The sequence below is a fragment of the Trachemys scripta genome, chromosome 11 (genome assembly GCF_013100865.1).
Source record: "Trachemys scripta elegans isolate TJP31775 chromosome 11, CAS_Tse_1.0, whole genome shotgun sequence".
NCBI classification, from domain to species: Eukaryota; Metazoa; Chordata; order Testudines; family Emydidae; genus Trachemys; species Trachemys scripta.
The window spans coordinates 16,597,916-16,619,963 of NC_048308.1; the positions used below are offsets into that span (position 1 = coordinate 16,597,916).

Below are 22,048 nucleotides of genomic sequence, written 5' to 3' on the forward strand. Positions count from 1 at the left end.
TCAAAGGTTTTCCTTAAAATCATAAGGACTAGAGATCTAGCCTAGCAGGGTCTAGGAAACTGTAAAGTTAAAGCAAATATCAAGCAAACTGAAATGGAGAGAAGATGTACAACTGTTTGGCATGTATTTTATCTATGTAATAATCAGATATGTCTATTTCTTCCCTCAGTGCCTGAAGAATTTCCTTGCATTGACCAACACGGTTCTTACCAATGAAAGCCCAGTAATTCTGCCCATCAAATCTTGTAGTGCTTTCACTTATCACTGTGCCATCATTTAAAATTGCCTCCATCCTCCCACACCACCTATCTCACAACATGTAGCTGACAGGGCTGCCAGTGTCTTCCAAAGGCGTGTCTATATCAGCCAGAAAAACAATGGATAAATTCCTGGCCCCATTAAAGTCAATGGGGCCAGGATTTCACCACACATCTAGCAAAAACTTTTGTGCGCTGCTTCCACTGCCGCTGTAAACATGGTCTTAAGACTGTACCGCTACTGTGAGCCGGCTGTGAAGGGGAGATCATGAGCAGTGCAGTGAACACTCTCGCTACCCAAAATAAGCTGACAAAATCATCTACAACCCCCAGCCACTGTTGGTCCAATGAGTGTGCTTCCCTGCCCCCCAGTCTCAATCCCTGGTCAAAAACACTATATGCCAATCTTTAGCCATTGATGTGGCTCAGTTCTTATAACATTGGAGCCAAATCTTCTGCTGGAGCAAATTGGAGTTTCTCTATTGACGTTAATGGAATAATGCTTATTTGCACCATTTTATTACATTTTGTGCCTGGGGTTGTTTGTGATTAAGATCTTTTGCTCACTCTTGAGTATTATATGATACTAATTTCTATATAGCTGCACAATAACCTCTCTCTGTGTTGACAAATTAGCTTTTTTCCTTCCTGTTTTTTCCGGTTTTGTAAAGCAAAGAAATAATTTCCACTTTCAATACAATTACCTCTTGTAGGTGGCGCTTTCCCATATACACTAGGGCGTATTTCCCATGGATTCAATGTGCGCCCTGATTTGTGTGCAGTGGATAATAAAGTTGATCCAAAGAAATACCTTGGTTCATTTTACACGGATTCACTTGTCCATGATCCTCGGGCCCTAAAGCTGCTAATCGATGTAATAGGAGAGGTGAGTTGGAACATTTCCTAGGATATACAGCTGATATTGCCCAGGTGAGTCATACTGCGTTCAGTTCTTTCTTGAGGAACTCGAGTGGGAATCTTATCATGCTTCAAATATGGACACAAACAGAAAATTATTTCAGCCCCCTTTTGGCAGCTAGATACTTCCAATCCAAGTGGCTGGTTAGGATCAGTGGTGCAAGTAGATTTTAACTCTTACCAGTACGGTACCAACCCCTGACTCCACCCGCCCTCACAAAAAATGTTCTGTAACTAGAGCCCTGCACGGATACAAATTTATACCCACGGATGTGGATATCAGCGGATAGAAATCGGTATCCCGCTGAACCTCAGGGCTCTCCTGGGAACCACAGCAGTGAAAGGAGCAGAACGTGGGGCCACCGCTCCCAGGAGCCAGCGGCCCATGCTAACAGTTCCTCTGGCGCGGCTGTAGCCTCCCCCAGCCCTTCCACACGGCCGAGTCTCCTGTCTGGGGTCTGTACAGCCCCGCCAGAGGATAGGGCTGAGGGCAGGTTTGCGGGTGGTACAGCCACGCCGGCGGAGCTGCCAGCATAGGGAGATGGCTCCTGGGAGTGGCAGCCCCATGTTCTGCTCCTTTTGCCATTGCGGTTCCCAGGAGAGCCCTGCAGTTCAGCGGATACCAATTTTTATCCATGGATATCTGCATCCACAGGTATAAATTTGTATCTGCGCAGGGCTCTACAATTCATTCTTGAAATATGTCTTTCTGGTACGGCATACCAGCAGTAAATGTCTTAATGGTATGGTGTGCCTGACTGTACCGGCTTACTTGCACCACTGGTTAGGATCCAGTCAGAGGTGAAAGTAAGCCGGTCTGGTCCTGTACAGTGTACCAGCAAGAGCTGGTCTGCCATGCCGGATCAGACCAGCTTCTCAGGTGGTGATTTAAAGGGTCCAGGGCTCCAGCCGCTGCGGGAAGCCCCGGGCATGGATTTAAAGCTGGAGCTCTGGCACCTGCAGGGAGCCCTGGGCCCTTAAAAGCGTCGCCCGAGCCCAACTGCCAGAGCTCCAGCGGGGATTTCCGCAGAAGCCTGTGGCTTCCCGCAGCAGCCAAAGCCCTGGGCCCTTTAAATCACTGCCAGAGCCCTGCTGCTGCTACCCCAGCGGCAGCAGGGCTCTGGAGGCAATTTAAAGGGCCCGGGGCTACCCGCAGTGCCTGAGCCCGGCTGCCAGAGCCCTGGGAGCTGGGCTCCGGCGGGGATTTAAAGGGCCCAGGGCTCCCCACAGTGGCCGGAGCCCTGGGCCCTTTAAATCACTGCCAGAGTCTTACCACTGCTACCCCAGCCCTAGCCCCAAGCCCTGCCACCCCGGGATAGCGGCAGCAAGGCTCCTGCGGTGATTTAAAGGGCCCGGAGCCCTGGGGCCTTTAATTCACCCCTGAGCCCCAGGGCTCCCAGGCGCCTCTGCAACTGATTTCTCCTAGGTGATTTAAAGGCCCTGGGGCTCCCAGCCACAGGGCCTCTAAATCTTGAAAGGCCCCGCCTCTTCCGTTGAGGCCCCGCCTCGCTCAGGACTCTGGCGTACCTGTAAGTCCTTTAAACTACTTTCATCCCTGGATCCAGTAGTTATTTTTCAACTGAGATTGGCCTTCCTCAAGACATACTTAAGGAAGGCCATTCACAGCTGAAACGCGACCGTTTCTTAACAAGTCCTCATTATATAAAATTAATCCTAATATTTGGCATATATAAAGTATTATTAATTTGCACTTCCAAAATGCCTTCCATCTGAAGATCTCAAAGTAGTTTACAAAAGTTAAGCCTCTGAACATCCCTGAGAAGTACACCATGTTTATATCTGAAACCTTTTTAAAAAGGGTTCCCAAGCATGGTTCTTTTTGTAATGTAGTTGGATCCAAAGGGATCAGAAGTGCAGGTGGATGGATAGAACTGGTGTACAAAATATATTAACAAGGTACAAAATACCAACACCTGACTAAACAGTGGGTGAAATCTTGGTCCCATTGAAGTTAAGTTAATGGGAGTTTTGTCATTTTACTTCAATAGGACCAGGATTTCAGCCAGTGAATATAAGCTCAGAACCTCAGCTGGTCTAAATCGGCGTATCTCCATGAAGCCAATTGAGCTATACTGGTCTACATCAGTTGAGGTTTCTGCCTCATGGAGTTCTAGAAATAATGGGCCCAATACTGCAAATTTTTGTCATCCTTGTTCCCATGGACTGTGAACAATTCACTTCAGTGAGAATACTCACCTGAGTTAGGCTGCTTGCTTTGTTCATAAACCATCACAAGAACCCCAAACCCAAAGAAATAAACAAAATCATAGAATCATAGAATATCAGAGTTGGAAGGGACCTCAAGAGGTCATCTAGTCCAACCCCCTGCTCAAAGCAGGACCAATTCCCAGCTAAATCATCCCAGCCAGGGCTTTGTCAAGCCGGGCCTTAAAAACCTCCAAGGAAGGAGAGTCCACCACCTCCCTAGGTAACGCATTCCAGTGTTTCACCACCCTCCTAGTGAAATAGTTTTTCCTGATATCCAACCTGGACCTCCCCCACTGCAACTTGAGACCATTGCTCCTTGTTCTGTCGTCTGCCACCACTGAGAACAGCCGAGCTCCATCCTCTTTGGAACCCCCCTTCAGGTAGTTGAAGGCTGCTATCAAATCCCCCCTCATTCTTCTCTTCTGGAGACTAAACAATCCCAGTTCCCTCAGCCTCTCCTCATAAGTCATGTGCTCCAGACCCCTAATCATTTTTGTTGCCCTCCGCTGGACTCTTTCCAATTTTTCCACATCCTTCTTGTAGTGTGGGGCCCAAAACTGGACACAGTATTCCAGATGAGGCCTCACCAATGTCGAATAAAGGGGAACGATCACGTCCCTCGATCTGCTGGCAATGCCCCTACTTATACAGCCCAAAATGCCGTTAGCCTTCTTGGCAACAAGAGCACACTGTTGACTCATATCCAGCTTCTCGTCCACTGTGACCCCTAGGTCCTTTTCTGCAGAACTGCTACCTAGCCATTCGGTCCCTAGTCTGTAGCAGTGCATGGGATTCTTCCGTCCTAAGTGCATGTTTTCATAAAAACACTTTTAGTTGAGAAAAGCAAATAGTATTTCTGCTTGGGAAGCAATAGGCTGGAAAATCATTAAAGGGAATTCAGGTGGAAATCCTGAATGGCATATTAAACAGAACAGAATGCTAAATATTTTAACTGTTATGGCAGAAAGGAAAGGAAATATTATAGTAGCTGCCCATTTAAATAAGAATATGGGACAAAAAACCCAAGCCTGAACTGGAATGTCCCAAATACTAGTGGGACTGAACAGTCCCTTCCACAGGCAAGCCTGCAGAAGACGGCCAAATGAGTTTTCTCCCCAGTTACTCTATGGGGTGCAGTGTTTGCCTTTCCCTGGAAGCAGGCAAGAGGATAGCATCCAAACTCCATGAAACCTGGGATCCATATGGATTCCAGGGGATCAGCAGGAGCTTAGAGCCATCCATACAGAAAGCCTGTGTCAGTGGGCTGTGGATCTCTGGAACCCACACAGGGCTTCTGCATCTGTCAGGGGAATCCCCACCCTGGAGGGGAACTGTAAATACAGCCTACGCCTTCTCCTTCCTTGTCCCAGCCACTGCCTGCTCCCTCCCAACACGTTTCGCTGGACCCTCACAGTGCCCTCCCCCGGGAAGAGGGGGTTGCTTCCACAAGGGCCCCTTCCACATACAGATCTCAGAGGCACACTGTGGCCAATGTTTTCTCTCCATCAAATACTAAAAAGCTAGTTAATTACCCACTTTCACCACTAGATGTCTGTGCAGACCGCTCTAATTAATAGATTGTATGGCTGGCACAGGGATCTTTTTACTAGGCAGAGAAAAAGAGCAACAACATGTAAGAACCAATTGATTACAGTTAACTATGCTTTCTGGGCACAGTCCACAACCCATTGAAGTGAATGGGCTTTTGGATCAGGGCTTCTGTTGGGATACCCACCACCTGTGAGTCCTTACTCCTGCATGCAGTTCCCCCACAGTGTCTGTGCAGCGTAGACAGACTTAACCATTCGAAGATGCCCTCAAGACTCAGCAACATGATAGCACAATTAACCACCCAAAATAATGTAAGGAGAGTTCTATACACAAAGCTGCACATAATAAGGCTATCGTTCCACTGAGCGAAGACAGAGTAAAGACCAAAGTCACCAGAATCTAGAGATAGATTTACAGTGGGAGCTGTATGAAAAGTCCACAGTGACAACTGAAACCATGCAACCTAGGTTTATTATAAACAAACAAACAAACAAACCCTCACCAGGCTGTTTGTCAAAAGCATTGCTAAAAGCACTGCAATGGAGGATCAGCCACCTCCAATGGCTTTCTTGTGTATAACTTTGAGGAGAATTTCCCGAACTCTATCCTTGTTTACAGGCATATTATGCATGACCAGCTCTAGGTTTTTTGCCATCCCAAGCAAAAAAATTTTTGGCTGCCACCCACCCCAGCCCTGGGCCCTCCCCCCCCCCCCCCCCCCGACTCCCTGCCGCCCCAGCCCTGGGTTCTCTCTTCTCCCCCCACCCGCACCCTCTGCCACCCCAGCGCTGGGCTCTCTCTTCCCCTCCTCCACCCGCACCCCCTGCCACCCCAGCCCTGGGCTCCCCACCACCAGTGCTGACTCCACCCGCTCCCCCCTTGCCTCCAGCTGGCAGGGTCGGGGTAAACAGCAGGGCTCCCGGGAAGCGCCTCAGCCCAGGGTCCCTCCAGCCAGGGCTCTTGCCTTCAGGACCGGCCAGGACCCGGGAGGGCAGAGTCAGGGAACTGCCCCGGCAGGGGGCTGAGGAGCCCGGGCAGGGTAGCCCCAGGGGGAGCGGATCCCCGGAGAGCAGGACATGGGCCCCGCACGGCAGCGCTCCGCCCTCTATGGCCCCGCTGCTGCTGCTGCTTCTGGCCGCCCTGCCACAGCCCCTGGGCAGCTTGGGCCACTTCGACCAGCCCTGGCTGCGCCGCTGAGGGGCAGCCGCCCTGCAGCACCTGCAGGTGGCTCCGTGTGCCCCGCGGGGCAACCCCCAGCCCGAGTGTCCCCCGTTTGGAGCCTGCCCGGCCCAGCCACAAGGTGCAGCGCTATTCCCCCGCGGCACGAACCGCAGTGGCCCCAGGGCGCCCCCCCGCACACGACGCACTGCTGCTGCCAGGGCCAGCTCTACGCTTTTGCCGCCGGAAGCAAAAAAAAAAAAAACCAAAATGGCCAGAATGCCTTGAAAATGTGCCACCCCAAGCATGTGCTTGGTTTGCTGGTGCCTAGAGCCAGCCCTGATGTTATGGCATTCTCAGCAGAACTGTGAGTCCTATGGCATGTTTGGCACACAGATATTCCCCATCAGGCTCAGTGCATGTAGGTTGTGAGCTCTCTGGAGCTGGGACAGTCTTTTTTGTTATTTATCTGTAAAGTGCCTAGCACTGGGGCTCTGATCTTAGATTGGGGCTCACAGATGCTACCATACAAATCATAATAATATAACATGTACATTCTATCCAGACTTTTCTACTGCACTTTGTGATACTTTTTGGATCCAATGCATCTATTTTTGCAATAGATTTCAAGATTTTAGTACATATGATCCAACCTTCAGGTTCATGGCCCATTTACAAGGTTTTGCCTCAAAGATTTATGGACTAGCAGCCCCTGCATTTTCACTTACTACTCCACTGAGTTCTTTTCTGCAAAAATCTCTCCAAACCTTCAATTTACCCTAATTTTATAATAAAAAAACTAATTTAGCTGGGCCATATTAATCCCTGGTATATTTCCATAGCTCTTCAATGTTGTTACAGCACAACAGATTGAGCCTAGCCCTTTAATTTTAAGCTGTTCCTTTAATATTACCAGATTTCTTCCCCTGATTATGCAAGTGTAAAACCATTTGGTGTCTTCTTCCTCTCCCTTTTACAATACTGTGAGAAATGCTATGCCTTCATTCAGTAGATTTGAGAGAATTGCAACTGGGTGATTTAGCATTCTGGAGGTTGCTGAGATTCCAGGTCCTTTTTCTGGGTTGGTTAATTTATTTTTAAAGACTGCGCTGGCGGAGTCAAGCGGAAGAGAAACAGAAGTTGCAAACTCATATGTGACTGAAAGGCTTAAAACTTAAAGTTAATTAACCTGCCTACAAAGCAGATTTCAGTGAAATTCTGAAGAATGAAGAATCTGTCCCTTGGAATGCTTTCCACATTTGTCAGTGGTACCCAGAGAAATCATTCGTCAGCATATATATGGTGAAGTATGATTCTATCCCACTACACAAGTACAGTTGTCTGTGGGGATACCTATGGGAGCCCTCCTTGTAGGATTAGCTGCAACTGTGGCCTAACCTATAATCCTGGAGGGAGACTGGGAATACTTCAGAGAGGTCCTAAAATAATATGGTGACCATCCATCCAAAGGGACCACACTGGCTCTGTGGACTAAAAGGGCTTTGGGGTGCAGTAGGAATTGTTGTGATAGGCAAAGCAGAGGACACAAGAGAAGAGAATTTCAACCAGCCAGAAGATCCTTCTCTTGCCCTCACCTTGAAAGACACTAAGACAACACTCCCACAGGAGGTGGATCATCTAACAGGAAATACTGATTTCATATATCAGGGGGTAGCCGTGTTAGTCTGTATCTACAAAAACAACAAAGAGTCTGGTGGCACCTTAAAGACTAACAGATTTATTTGGGCATAAGCTTTCGTGAGTAAAAACCTCACTTCTTCGGATGCAAGCAATGATCAGACACTGAGCCAGGCCTACCACCAGATGGCAGTGGTCAACAGTGAAGTCACATTGTTTTACCTCAGTTGGTAAAACAATGGCCTGACTTTGAGCTCAGAAAGAAAGGCCACAAACGTGGTCCAGTATACCTTGCAATTGCATGAGAGGCTTAAATCTCTAGTTACCTTTTCAAAAGAGAGCCCGTGAAAGACCCAGCAAACCCCAGCTGTACAAGCAAGCCACCCATCTGCATGTGTTTAGGCCTTGTGACCGAGTGCTGTTACTACTACAGAGTCTGGAGTCTACATTCCTGGTCAGAGGGTAAGGACCATTTAAGGCAGTAAAACAAGTGGGTCCAGTGGACTATGAGAGCTGACAGCCAGGAAAGAGAAAAGAGACACAACTGTACCATATTAACCTGACCCTGAACTAGGTCCCCAGGCACCCATGATCCAGAGTTTTGAGGTCACACAGGTAGAGGAAGATCTCCAACCGGAACAAAAAACCCAGACACAGCACCTTGTCAAGTCTTTCCCCCTTGGTATTTTCGGCTCTACTGGGACAAACTCACTTGATCTACCACCAAATAGCTACAGGAGCAGAGCAACTTAATAATTAATGGCGATATCCCATCTCCTAGAACTGGAAGGGAACCTTGAAAGGTCATCGAGTCCAGCCCCATGCCTTCACTAGCAGGACCAAGTACTGATTTTGCCCCAGATCCCCAAGTGGCCCCCTCAAGGATTGAACTCACAACCCTGGGTTTAGCAGGCCAGTGTTCAAACCACTGAGCTATCCCTCCCCCCACGAGTCCAGGACACCCCTCGGCTGGATAATATGGGAAATTGTCTGGAAGGAGTTACAAGCAATGCTTGATCTCTGGGAGGAGAAGAATCTCACTGTGAGTAGAGGCATCCTATTGTGCTGGCACCGAAAACAGAGGACACAACACGGTTATCATTCTATCCAAATTTAATGCATATCCAAGGCCAAAGGTAGATGAACTGTTGGAATGCCTAGAAGCAGCCAGATATATCACTACTATGGATTTTACAAAATGGTACTGGCAGATCCCTTTGATGCCTGAGTCGTGGGAAAAGCTTTACCAGTTTTGCACCATGCCCTTTGGCTTCCACAGGGCAGCAGCTATGTTCCAGCAATTGATGGACTGAGTGCTTTGGCCACACAGGGAGTAAGCAATGGCCTATCTTTATGACAGTTCTTGATAGCCAGAACTGGAACAACCACACACAATATGTCACTCCTTGCTGGAGATGCAGGACTCACAGCAAACCCAGCGAGATGCAAGGCATAAGAACAGCCATACTGGGTCAGACCAATGGTCCACCTAGCCCAGTATCCTGTCTTCCGACAGTGGCCAATACTAGGTGCTTCAGAGGGAATGAACAGGACAGGTAATCATCAAGTGGGGGGACGGACCATATTAAAGTCAGCTGCTGCTTTTGGTGAATTAAATGGCAGCCTCAGTGCTGCTTTATGTTGCATAAGTTTGTAATGGGCCTCGTAAGAGCAATTACACCCACCCCATTTATCCCTGGAATGCCTCCCACACTTGAGAGGGCCGGGAGCAGGTGACAAAGGGTCAGCCACACCAGCTTTACACTACTTGGGAATTCCCCTACACAAAGGACTCCTCAGCCAGAGCAGCACAAATGGCATGAAGGGAAAGCCAGGAGTGCTCATGGCTTTTTTCAGAAAACTTTTGATAAAATTTCATGAAACATTGTGAAATTCAAGCTTTGCTTGAACTAGTTAAACACAGAACAAATTGGGATAATTTCTGTCAGGTATAGGAGGTAGTAAGTGAATATATAATAAACTAGAAAGGCAGGCTTCTGAAGGAGATACTAAAGGCCAAATGCTGCCACTCTTACTCATGTTGAATCGCTTCTTGCTCCATGATTAATTTGACTGATTCCAATGCGATTACTTACAGAGTAAGGGGGATGAAATCTGGACCTAAATAAATGGCAGTTTGGCTTCCTATTGCAGTACTGCCAAACCCAAGCATTGCAAAAATTGTCAGATCCCCAAAATCATGAAATTGTTTTAAAAATCATGAGGGTTTTTTTAAATAACAAATTTTGGGTTCTTTTTCAATGTCTTCTGGTCTGTGCACTTTTAAGGTGTACTCAGGTCATGTTTTAAAACTTTTCTCTGCACCCATCTGGTGTTGGGAATTTATTTATGTTTTTATTTATTTTAAATGAAAGCTGAAATTCTCACATAATCACTTGTCTCCAGAAGCTAGGACATTTAAAAAAAAACAACCCACCAAATATTGCAACACTTGCAATGAAATCATGAGTAAGGTTAAGATTTTATGATGGATATTTTTAGTAAAAGTCACAGACAGGTCACAGGCAAAAAAAGAAAAATTAACGGAAGCCTGTGACCTGTCGCTGACTTTTACTAAAAATATCCATGATAAAATGGGAAGGGACTGCAGCAGCTACCGGTGGCTGGGAGCTCTCTGGCCCTCACCACCCATGGGGGCTCAGAGTTCCAGTGTCCCTCTGCCCCCATCAATGGTGGAGGGGAGCTGCGGGGGTCCCCCTGGTGCCCCTGTGGTGGAGGGGAGTTGCGCGAGTCCCCTTGGCCTCCCGTGGTGGAGGGAATCTGCAGGGGTCCCCCTGCTGCCATCGCTGTGAGGAGCTGTGGGGGGGTCCCCCTGCCCTGCCATGGTGGCCAGGAAGCTGCGGGGCTCCCCAAGCCCCGCCATAGCAGTGGGGAGCTGCGGGCATCACCCTGCCCTGTTGCCACGGTGGGGAGCTGCCGGGGTCCCCCTGCCATCACCACAGTAAGGAGCTGCCAGGGTCCCCCCGCCCTCCCCTGTGGCGGCCAGGGACTACTGGGGCCCCCCTACCCCACCGTGGTGGCCAGGGAGCTGCGGAGATCCCCCTGTCCCCCGCAGTGGCTGGGAGCGTTGCCAGATATGCTAAACATTCATATGATCCTTCGTGCTTCAGCCACCATTCCAGAGGACATGCTTCCGTGCTGATGACACTCGTTAAAAAAATAATGCATTAATTAAATTTGTGACTGAACTCCTTGGAGAAGAATTGTATGTCTCCTGCTCTGTGGTTTTACCCGCATTCTGTCATATATTTCATGTTATGGCAGTCTCAGATGATGACCTAGTTGTTCAATTTAAGAACACTTTCGCTGCAGATCTGACAAAATGCAAAGAAGGAATCAATGTGAGATTTCTAAAAATAGCTGCAACACTCGACCCAACGTTTAAGAATCTGAAGTGCCTTCCAAAATCTTAGAGGGACAAGGTGTGGAACATGCTATCAGAAGTCTTAAAAGAGCAACACTCTGATGCAGAAATTACAGAACCCAAACCACCAAAAAAGAAAATCAACCTTCTTTTGGTGACATCTGACTCAGATGATGAAAATGAACGTGCAACAGTCTGCACTCTTTTAGATCGTTATCAAGCAGAACTCGTAATCAGCATGGAAGCATGTCCTCTGGAATAATGGCCAAAGCATGAAGGGGCATACAAATGTTTAGCATATCTGGCACATAAATGCCGTGCAACATCTGCTACAACAGTGCAATGCGAATGCCTGTTCTCACTTTTAGGTGACATTGTAAATAAGAAGCAAGCAACATTATCTCCCATAAATGTAAACAAACTTGTTTGTCTTAGCGATTGGCTGAACAAGAAGTAGGACTGAATTGACTTGTAGGTGCTAAAGTTTTATATTGTTTTGTTTTTGAGTGCCATTATGTAACAAAAAAATTTCCACATTTGTAAGTTGCACTTTCACATTAGAGATCGCACTACAGTAGTATATGAGGTGAGTTGAAAAATACTATTTCTTTTGTTTTATCTTTTTTACAGTGAAAATATTTGTAATCAAACATAATAAGATAAGCACCGTACACTCTGTAGTCTGTGTTGTAATTTAAATCAATATATTTGAAAATGTAGAAAACATCAAAAAATATTTAGATAAATGGTATTCTATTATTGTTTAACAGTGCAATTAAAACTGCGATTAGTCGTGATTTTTTTAATCTCACAATTAATTGCGATTAATTTTTTTTGTTTGACAGCCCTACCTGCAATGTATGTCTTATTTAAAGCAGAGCTGCAATATTAAGTGGATCTATTCATATGTCAAACTACAAATCCTCAATGGGAAAAAGGATTTAGGCCATACTCTTAGATAATTAATAAATAACATGTTAAGACTTAGAGTCCCGTACATCTGCAAGTGCTTTACAAACATTAACTAATGAATCCTCACTATACTTCTGGGAGGGAGGTGGCTGTGAATAGGCATTACAGTCACCATTTTATAGACTGTGATAAAACCGAAGCACAGAGAAGCTGAGTTGTCCAAAGCCATTCAGCAAATCAGTGGCACAGCCACAATATTCCCAAAGGTCCTTATTTATCTGCAGTTCATCAGATCAGTTCATTGGCAGTAGCGTGATCAGCTGTAAATTACTTTAAATCAGAGGAAACTAACAATAAAAACTAAATTGGGATAATTTACACCAGAGATTCTAGTGAGAGAGGAACAAAAACCAGCGTGTCAGACTTTCTTCTGCTCTGACCCACATAAGGAACCTTAAATAAAAATGTAAGAATCTCCCTAGATTGGTTGAGCTTATCTGACATACTAAATTGAATTTCATTCTCCTTTCCAAATAAATCCATCTAATAATATTGTACAGTATCTGATGCTGCACACAGAAGAAAATGACGTTTCTCTCCCAAGTGTGTATTCTGGAGCAGAAAATGTCCCAATATCAGTAAAGATACTGTAAATCAAGTAGCATCTTGAGGTGTTTAAATACACAGACCCTAATATGTTTCTCATGTAAACCGTTCTCAGAAATTGTATTAGCAGACAAAAAAGGTATACATTCTCCTATTCTAATCTGACCCCAAGGTTTTTGTAGTGAAGCAGATGCACACATACAAAATACAACCAATTTGCAGATTCTACACTTTCATATATCTTCTTGTATAAATTCTTTCAGAGACCTCAGGGTGACACCTACTGGAGACAGAAAAAATAAGCAGCATTTGGCAAATAAATAAAATAAATCCTATCCTAAAGCACCTGAGAACATGCTTCATCACTTTGTTTTAGTACTGGCAACCCCAAGCATTCAAAAGTTGTGGTTGTTGGATTTAGTATGCAGATGCTAGGTGGTGCTGATGTCCTGTGATATACAGGAGGTCAGACTAGATGATCTAGTGATCCTTTCTGGCTCTAAACTCTGACTCTAAAAATGTATGCAGTGTTGTTGTAACTGTGTTGACCCCAGGACATTAGAGAGACAAGGTCGGTGTGGTAATATCTTTTACTGGGCCAACTTCTGTTGGTGAGAGAGACAAGCTTTTGAGCTTACACAGAGTTCTTTTTCAGGTCTGGGAAACTAATTCAGAGTGTCACTGCTAAGCCAATCTTATTACAACAATCTGTAACCCACTAACAACACACCCACACACACCCAGCTGCTTCCCTCCCACCTCCTTTCTTCTCTATGACTGGAGGGGTGTTAATGGGTCACTTCACATTGAATGGTCCCCTGATATCTGTTAACTGCTTATGCTAAAAAAATCTGTTCCACCTTGTACTGAACAGTGACACTCTAAGGCTATGTCTACACTAGCACTTTTGTCGGTAAAATTTTTGTTGGTCAGGGTATGAAAAAAACCACTCCCCTGACCGACAAAAGCACAGGTATGGTATGGACAGTGCTATGTCGGCGGGAGACACTCTCCTGCCAACATAGCTACCGCTGCTTGTTAGGGGTGGTTTAATTATGCCAGCGGGAGAGCTTTCTCCTGATGGCATAGAGTGGCTACACAGGAGCCCTTACAATGGCGCAGCTGCAGTGATACAGCTGTGCTCCTGTAAGGTCCATAGTGTAAATATAGCCTAAGTTTCCCAGACCTCCGTGTGTGTGTGTATATCCATCCTGGAATATCAAATCTGGTAGTCTCTGGAGGACTTCTGGCTTCTTAGAGATGCATGTATATAAGCTCTCTTACCGTACTTGAAGAGACAGAAAGGTTGGCTCTTTTTACATTTTGCTCTGAACTGTTCTTTAGACATCAGAGTTAAATAGATGTGCAACAAGTTGTCAGTTTTTGCCTGACACTGTACTGTTAACAGGAGCTGATCCTGCTGGAAAATGTGTGTGTTTTTCTGACTCATTTTTGCAGATGGCTCAACCACGAATAAGGAAGGTGGGAATGGTGCTCTCTTTTTTAGAATACCCAAGATGTAAACTGGCCAGATTCCTAAAAGGCATCCTGGGAGCAGCCAAACCCAGGGTGAAGGTTTGGGCTGCACTTCATACTGTTCATTTTAGTTCCTTTATATGAATAATACCAAGCCAAGGAAGGCAGTAAGTTTTCACTTGGTAGAATTTGTGTGGACTATATATAGAGCAAACTGGAGAAACCATCTGATCAAAAAGGTGTTTTAAACAGCTTAAAATTCTCTCCCCCTCTCAATTGCACAGCTTTTAGTCTCTGGTCTCTTACAATGTTCTAATTCCATTAGTTTTCCAATTACCGCAGAATCTTTCAAGGTATACAAGATATGGATTTATAATGGGAAAATCAAGCAGAAATAAAACTAAGCCTTCAGATGTTCTTTACATACCACAAAGAAATAAACCCATCTTTTCCCCTTTACAGGCAACTTAACTATGGGACCACATGACCAAGAACTGGTCATGACCCCATTATGAATCACTGTATTGCAGTCAACCCAGGTCAGAACCCAAAGAAGATGAGTGTTGGATACTTTGTTTTATACATTTCAAGGCAATATCAGATTACTTTAGTTAACCAAACTAGGAAGGGTTTAATTGTTCAACACATTCCTGCAAAGGAATATATGTTCTTTCCATATGCCAAGGATTTACATTTTGAACTTTCCATGTATCAAGATGAAAATACACCCAAGCATAGCTAGCCTTTAAAATCATCATTCTTGGGTTCAGTCAATCTCCCCCTTCTATACAAAAATCCGTTCATTCAAATTTGTACAAAATACAGGAAACCTTGGGAAGTGTTCTTTTTGGGGTTTGGGGTTTTTTAGAAAACAAAACTTAGAATCTTAAAGATGATTGAAACATAGATACCATAGAAAATCTGTGCAGCATATACTCATCATTTTACTGTTTTTAAGAACCCCTCTTCACTGTTTTTAAGAACCCCACAGAGGATGTGCAGCTTTTTTATGAAATGCCCAATTTGTTTCTGTTTGCAGGACAAAGTTCTTTTGGGAACAGATTACCCTTTTCCACTAGGGGAACTAGAACCTGGAAAACTGATTGATTCTATGGAAGAGTTTGATAATGGACTAAAGGTAAAATTCTTTACATTTTTTTATTTCAGTTTTTAAGCTTCCATTTTTAGGGCCTGATCCAAGGCCCTAAGAAGTCAATGAGAGTTTTCCTCAGAGGGTATGGGATCAGCCCCTTAGTCTTTAAGAACCGGTTCCCCACAGCACTGAAAGCACATGCATGTGCTTGACTTAGATATGACTTTAAGCATGTGCTTAAGTGCTTTGTTGAATAGGGATAGACTGTTGAATTGGAGCCTAAACAGCTTAGGAAAGCTGTGAGCTATGCAGCAAGCTTCTACAATATACTCCATAGTGAATCAGGAAATGAAGAGTGAACAATATGGCAGTGTGGAATTGTGCAGCCAAGGAGACAAGGGTGGGGACCCCAAAGCCAATATGGAGACACAGAGCCTTGTGGATCTCTTGGAATCTGTTCAGCTCTGTAGGAATTTACCCGGTCCCGAGAGTGGAAGCAGGTCTCATTTTGTGGGACAGTTAGGGAAAACTCTCTGCACCCACCCCCATAGATTGATACAGGGGAATCCTCGTAAGATCATTTCAAGACTCCCGCATCCCAGGCCTCCTCCAGCAGGTAATTCCATGGAAAGAGATTTCCTGAAACATTATTAATAGAATCCTGTTTCCATATCTTGGGTGTTAACATACACAACATTTGTAAGGTTCGCTATAAAAATATACATTCTTTTACAGGATAAACTCAAAGCTGGCAATGCTCTGGCATTTTTGGGTCTTGACAGAAAACAATTTGAATAACTTTAACAGAGACCAAATTTGTATCCTTTTGTATATTTGTGTACATGCCTACATATGTGTATTTCTACCATTTCAATGTCAAATAAAATCTACATATAAATGATAGTATTTCCTGGTATCCTCAAAGTAAAAGCAAGGGCACTGGAAATCCACATGTGGGAATTTCTGTGTCTTAAGGATTTAGGTTGTACCTGCAGATTTTTGGGATCCCTGCTTTTCTACAGAGATTTAATTTCTTCCAATTGTGATGATGATAACCTTCTGAATACAAATCAATGCAGTGTTATCAATACCAAGTTTCTTGAAAAAAAAAAATAGCTCAATGAGAGTTGTGAATTTCCCCTCTTTATTTCAGTTGTTAACTATGAAACCTAATGATCATAATGTAAATATTAATACATAAATAATACACAGTGTGATTCAATGTTCCATTCACTTAAAAGGATATTCTTCATGAATAAAGTTGCATGTTTTAAATGTGAAAATATGTTAATGGTTGTTTCTAATTTTTTATTTTATTTTTTTATTCTCAGTGTAGAACTCCTTCCCCAACTGACAAGATTATTTTCTTTACCTAGGATGTCCCAGTTTTCTTGAATGGTGAAGGGTAGATTGAAACCTGGGCTTTCAGGATTGTTGGGTGACAACCTCTTCCTAAAAGCATTTTTAAGTCATTGGAATGATAATGCGCTGTCCTTATTCTTTCCCCTCTCATTTGCTCAGGTTTCAGTACACTGCTACTTGTGATGTCATAATCTCACTAGTTCTCTAGTCTTCCATAGAATCTTCCAGGAAAAGAAAGACAGAAAAGACCTGAATTCCTAATGTAGCTGAGCACCTCCACCCTACTTTACAGACTGAACCTGAAAGATGCTGAACACCAGCAATTCTCATGGATATCATCAGCCTCTGTTGAACTGCAAAGGAAAAAAATTGAGTTTGCACCTGTTTTTGCTTCTTTATAGTATATGAAAAAGCCTGAAAGGTTTGGGAGTCTTTTTAAGGATAAGGGTTTTTTGTTTTGTTTTTTTTCTTATTTTACACATTAGGAATTCAGGTCTTATCTATCTTATTTCTCCAAGAAGACTCTATGGAAGAGTACAGAAATTCAATGGGAGCTAAAGGTGCTCAGCACCTCTTAGTAGACACTCAGCACTTCACAGGACCAGGCCTTTAGTTAGCTACATTCCAGGGTCTAAATGAATATACTACAAAGAAATTTAGGGGCCTAAAATCCCAGTTTTAGGTGACACTGTGATCCAAAAAATCTCCACTCAGTTATCGCCTAACCCTATAGGTGCCTAAACTCACTAGGTGCCTAAGTTTTTGCAGTAATCGTTCCCTGGACATCAGTAACAAATCTCCATGACATAGCCTGCCTCTTTTTCCCTCCCTCTCTACAGCTAAAATCTCTACCTTCCCGACTCTCCTACTATGGCAGGCACCATAAGGTGCATCAGTCAGTTTGAGCAGAGCACACATTGAGACCTGTTCTCCTTCCCAGTCCTGCTGCCTCTTTGCATAAATTTCTTCCTCTTCAGGTCTTGCTGTTCATGCTCTAAGGAACAGAAAAGAGGTACCATTAGTAGATAGATCACTGGGACAAAAAAAAGAGAAAAAACATCATCAACAGGGTTGGAACTTCTAGATTCACTGCATAGACCTCTGCATCTTGAACTACTGGAAGAACTGGTGGTACTGTGATGAGTACAGCTGTCTGTCAAGCGGTTGACCTTGGTTTGATTCCCAGCCAATTCAGTAATGAGTTTTAGGTGAGGGGGATGGTCTAGTGGTTAGGGAACTAGCCTGGGATTCAGACAATGTGGGTATCATGCCCTGCACTGGGACTGCACTGCATAGACTTCTTGTCTGACCTGGAGCACTTTGTACCTCCGTTCCCATTTAGGTAATAGCATTAAGAGAGGAACTGATAGAAATAGTAGGTTGTCATCTTCAGTGTAGACCAACAGAGGCAGAGGAGACACTTTCCAGTTGATTTCACAGCAGTAGTATAACCTCGATAGTATTCATCACCATGTATTTTGCCAGGTTTCTACACCCCATTTAAGATTTATGTCCCACCCTCCATCTCCGTCTCTGTTCATGTATAGGTCTCATGCCGTTGGCTATTTTGAAAGGGTTTTTTAAATGTTTTCTTATGTTTGGCCTGGGGGATGTTGCGTGCTTGTGCTTTGATATGCTTATAATATGGTTATTATAGACGATCTAATGGAGTCTGCTTCTGAAAACGGTGAAATTGAGAAAGCCTTTACGAAATACGTTCACCACAGGAACCTAAGTATTATGTATATTGTGCAAAACGGTTTTCTCAGGGGGAAAAAACCCAAACGATTAATTTAAATACTAAGTATATGGTTCTTTAAAAAAAAAAAAAAAAAAACTGCAAATAACCACTTTGGCCAAGCAAACGTACCCCGGTAAAACACAATTCTTTCTGGAGGCTTTTGAGGACGCTACCAAAAATCCCTATGGGTACCTGCTGGTGGATTTAAATGCTTCAATGCCTGAAGCCTTCAGGTTAAGAACAGGCCTTCTCCCCCCAGACTGACCCTGTGTATACACCTTAAAAAAAAACAAAACAAAAAAAATAGTTATTTTTATCAAACCCCCCTTTTAAAAAAAGTGTCCCACCTGACAATCATGTCTAGGTGCGTGCAGAGAAACCTGGCTCTTAAGATTCCTCATCAAAGCCAAACCCCAGCAAAGGAAGGCTATTCTATGCTTGGCTTCTTACAACCTGGTAGCGACCATCTCAGAAATAGCGCTCAGTACATGAAAAGGAAACGTTCCTCTGAAACCCCGACAAATAAGTGTACTAAAAAGAAAACGGGGGATTATTAAAAAGCTGAGCGATAAAAGGGTATCCCTCAAAAAGAAAAAGCTAATTGTAAAACAGGCCGGGGGCTTTATCGGTCCTTTGTTGAGCTTTGCACTCCCTCTACTGTCAGCCCTTTTAATTAACTGATAATGGACCATGCCGAAAAATTGTACCTTGTTTTCTAGCCATCAGTTAGAACAAATAAAATGCGCTTCTAGCGGTGAAGAAAATATCAGAACTACAACCACTCCCCAATTGGATTCAGAGATGAAAGACATTAATCAAAGATACAATTTGTCCAACTATGAAAAGATTAAACTTTATGAGAGGGTCCTGCAAAGATACCTGGTATTGGTTAAGCAGGGTGAAGTGGAAAATACTAAAATAAGTCTCTTTCTCCCCAAGCAAGAGCAAGAGAAAATTCGACCTCCTGAAGTCGAGAGGAATTCATCAGACTTTGTTATTTGGGAGGTATTGGAGGGGGTAAATCCTCGCTATAAGAAAAAAGCTGAAATAGTGTTAAATAAACTCAAGATAGCATAAAGATGTTTCTTCTTGGCCGATAATGGAAGTTTTGTTTACCGGGGGAAGTGGTTGCGGGGTCTCACATGCTCGATTTAGTCGAGGGGTAACCAGCTTTTATTCTTTCACTAACAAGAGGACTCCTAAAGGGTGTCTGGGGGAAATCCATAGGAATCAAAGAACTCGCCCGGCCCCTGCTTTGGTAAATAGAGGGCCAGCCAGTGTTCCCCAGGTAAGTCATGGGGGTGCGTGTTAACAATAAGCCCCAAAGGTCTTCCAGACACAGACCCCTTTGGGAGCAAGTCACTAGGAAAAACATCTAAAAAAGAAGCATCCTTTGATAAAAGATGCCTTAGCTGCACGGTGTTCATAATCATATATAGTCAAACAGGATTTTTCTTCTATGATTCACTTCAAGCATATTATCAAAAACCCCATACACTATCATGTTAACCGTAGAGAGCAGCACCGTTGCAAACCGAATCTCCGCTCTCAGGTTTCCAGTTTTAATCAGAGAATAATGATTAGCGCACTCCTAGTCCGGGGTCAGATTGAAAGCGTACAGCGTGTTAGCCTGGGCAAATTCACGATGGTCATTCAAGAGTGATCCGTCTTTTACATATTTCCCAATCGCCTGCACGAGCTGTATGTACTCCCTCATGCAGTTTCCATTCTCAAAATCGGGTCGTAGGGGTTTCGCTGGCCCCTGTTCACCATCCACATACAAGGCCACAAAATTTATGTTATAATGTTTAAAGTTAAAAGGGTTTTTAGCATAGTTGTCGTTGAAGGCATCGTTATCGATAAACCTGATTATGAACTGTGTGGGTAACTGTCCCAAAAAAAGGTTTTCCTGGTTACTGACAACTGCCGGCCAGAATTCTAAACATCTTTATGTCCATCCTGTCTACCGGGTACTTAGCACTGGCGGTCATTAGAGCTTCCACATGCTCCAAGCGAACCCCTGGTGTCACTTTCACCTGTTTTACAAACAGGGACACTGAAGTAATATGCACTTTATAATTCTGGTTGGCATTCCCTCTCACAAGGCAAAAACCATCTTTGCTATGCGTCAGTTTAATTTTCAAGTCCACGCCATTCAGCAGTAGTTTTCCTTGAAAAAGCAAATCACTGTGTAGGCCCCAAAAAATCCAGCTTCTTGCTGCCGGCCATTAGTCTGGGCTTGCGCATAGACCCCTCATTACCTGTGCCATCCAAAATGGTGCTTTCGTGGGCCCCCACCATCTCTTTATAAAACCCTCCTGTTGGCCAGACTATTATGAGGAAAAGCCCCTGCAGAGGCTTTGCTGGGCAAGTTAACATAACCCACTTCAGTCATTTTTTCCCTTTATTAGAGGTCTTGAACTTGAGACGCTTTAACCCAACTGTTAAATTTTTAAGGCCATCCTCTCCATTTCATCAAAAAATACTCATTCTTTCCTGTCCTTTCTTCACTAGAATCTTTTCTACCCTGTAAACACGGTCCTGGTTAGGGTTTACTTTTTGTAATTCTTCAGGGTAAAAAGACTTCCTGCGACCTCCTCTTCTCCATAATCTTTTAATGCGTACATAGGCCACTGTCCTCGTAATAAAACCCCAGATACAGTAAATATTTCATCAGTAAAGGTTTGCTAATATCCCTTTTCAAAAGTACCCTTCGTTTTAGATACCCTTTTGTGATCGCTGTTCTTAAAAATCACTGATGGTGCCTTTATTTTAAAACTATCCCCATAGACGGTTTTCCACATGCTCAGCACGTTAGTGTGTGTCACGTTGATCGGGCGTCCTCTGATAGTTCTGTGATAACTTCTGTTGTAACTGTCTATGATGGCCCGCAGCACGTTGATGTATCAAAAGGTGCTACGGGCAGTAAAATACCTCCACATCTTTGATTTTAAAGTTCTGTTAAACCTCTCCACAACCCCAGCCTTGACTTCATTATTGGTAACAAAATGGTGTACCCCATGTTGCTTAAACAAAATCTTTAAAGCTTTGTTTAAAAACTCTTTTTCCCTGAAGCAGCAGCATGTCCAGCTCCAAGGTGCAGGGGCGGCCACAGGGGATCTGCGCACTGCCCCTGCCCTGCCTGCCTGCTCCGCAGCTCCCATTGGTCAGGAACCGCAGCCAATGGGAGCTGCAGGGGCAGCGTCTGCGGATGGGGAGAGAGCGCAGAGCCCCCTGCCTGTCCCTCCACCGAGGAGCCAGACATGTCAGCTGCTTCCCAGGAGCTGCCTGAGGTAAGCACTGCCCGGAGGCTGCAACCTGAACCCAAACTCCTTCCCAGAGTCCACATCCCCTCCTGCATCCCAACCCACTACCCCAGCTATGAGGCCCCTCCCGCACTCCGAACCCCTCATCCCCAGCCCCACCCCAGACTCTGCACCCTCAGCTGGAGCTCACACCTCAACCCCCTGCCCCAGCACAGTGAAAATAAGAGAGTGAGCAAGGGAGGGGGAGAGCGAGCAACAAAGGGAGGAGGGATGGAGTGTGTGTGGGGGCTTGGGAAAGGGTGTTCGGTTTTCTGCTATTAGAAAGTTGGCAATCCTTGGTCTAGGGTGAGCCTGGTGCCCACAGCCAGGGCCGCATTAATGCAGGGGCTTTAGGGGCTGCAGCCCAGGGCCTCGGGCTAAGGGGAGGGGCCCACGAAAATAAATCCATAATTATAT

General features: G+C 44.7%; 1 protein-coding gene and 1 long non-coding RNA gene across 8 annotated transcripts in view; one reads left to right on the forward strand and one right to left on the reverse strand.

Moving 5' to 3' along the window:
• ACMSD (aminocarboxymuconate semialdehyde decarboxylase) overlaps positions 1-16,508 on the forward strand; it is a 79,471-nt gene extending 62,963 nt beyond the window's left edge. For all 7 annotated transcript variants that reach the window (XM_034785235.1, XM_034785233.1, XM_034785230.1 and 4 more), the window contains 3 exons: positions 971-1,143; positions 15,170-15,268; positions 15,959-16,508. In XM_034785235.1, coding sequence (XP_034641126.1) covers positions 971-1,143; positions 15,170-15,268; positions 15,959-16,021 — 335 coding nt within the window. In that variant the 3' untranslated portion in view covers positions 16,022-16,508. The remainder of the gene's footprint in view (positions 1-970; positions 1,144-15,169; positions 15,269-15,958) is intronic.
• A 532-nt stretch (positions 16,509-17,040) lies between these two features.
• LOC117884670 lies at positions 17,041-21,658 on the reverse strand. The gene is made up of 2 exons (XR_004647621.1): positions 18,456-21,658; positions 17,041-17,579 (listed from the first exon to the last, which is right to left on the reverse strand). It is a non-coding gene; the product is annotated as an uncharacterized LOC117884670 (long non-coding RNA).
• Positions 21,659-22,048: the final 390 nt, after the last annotated feature.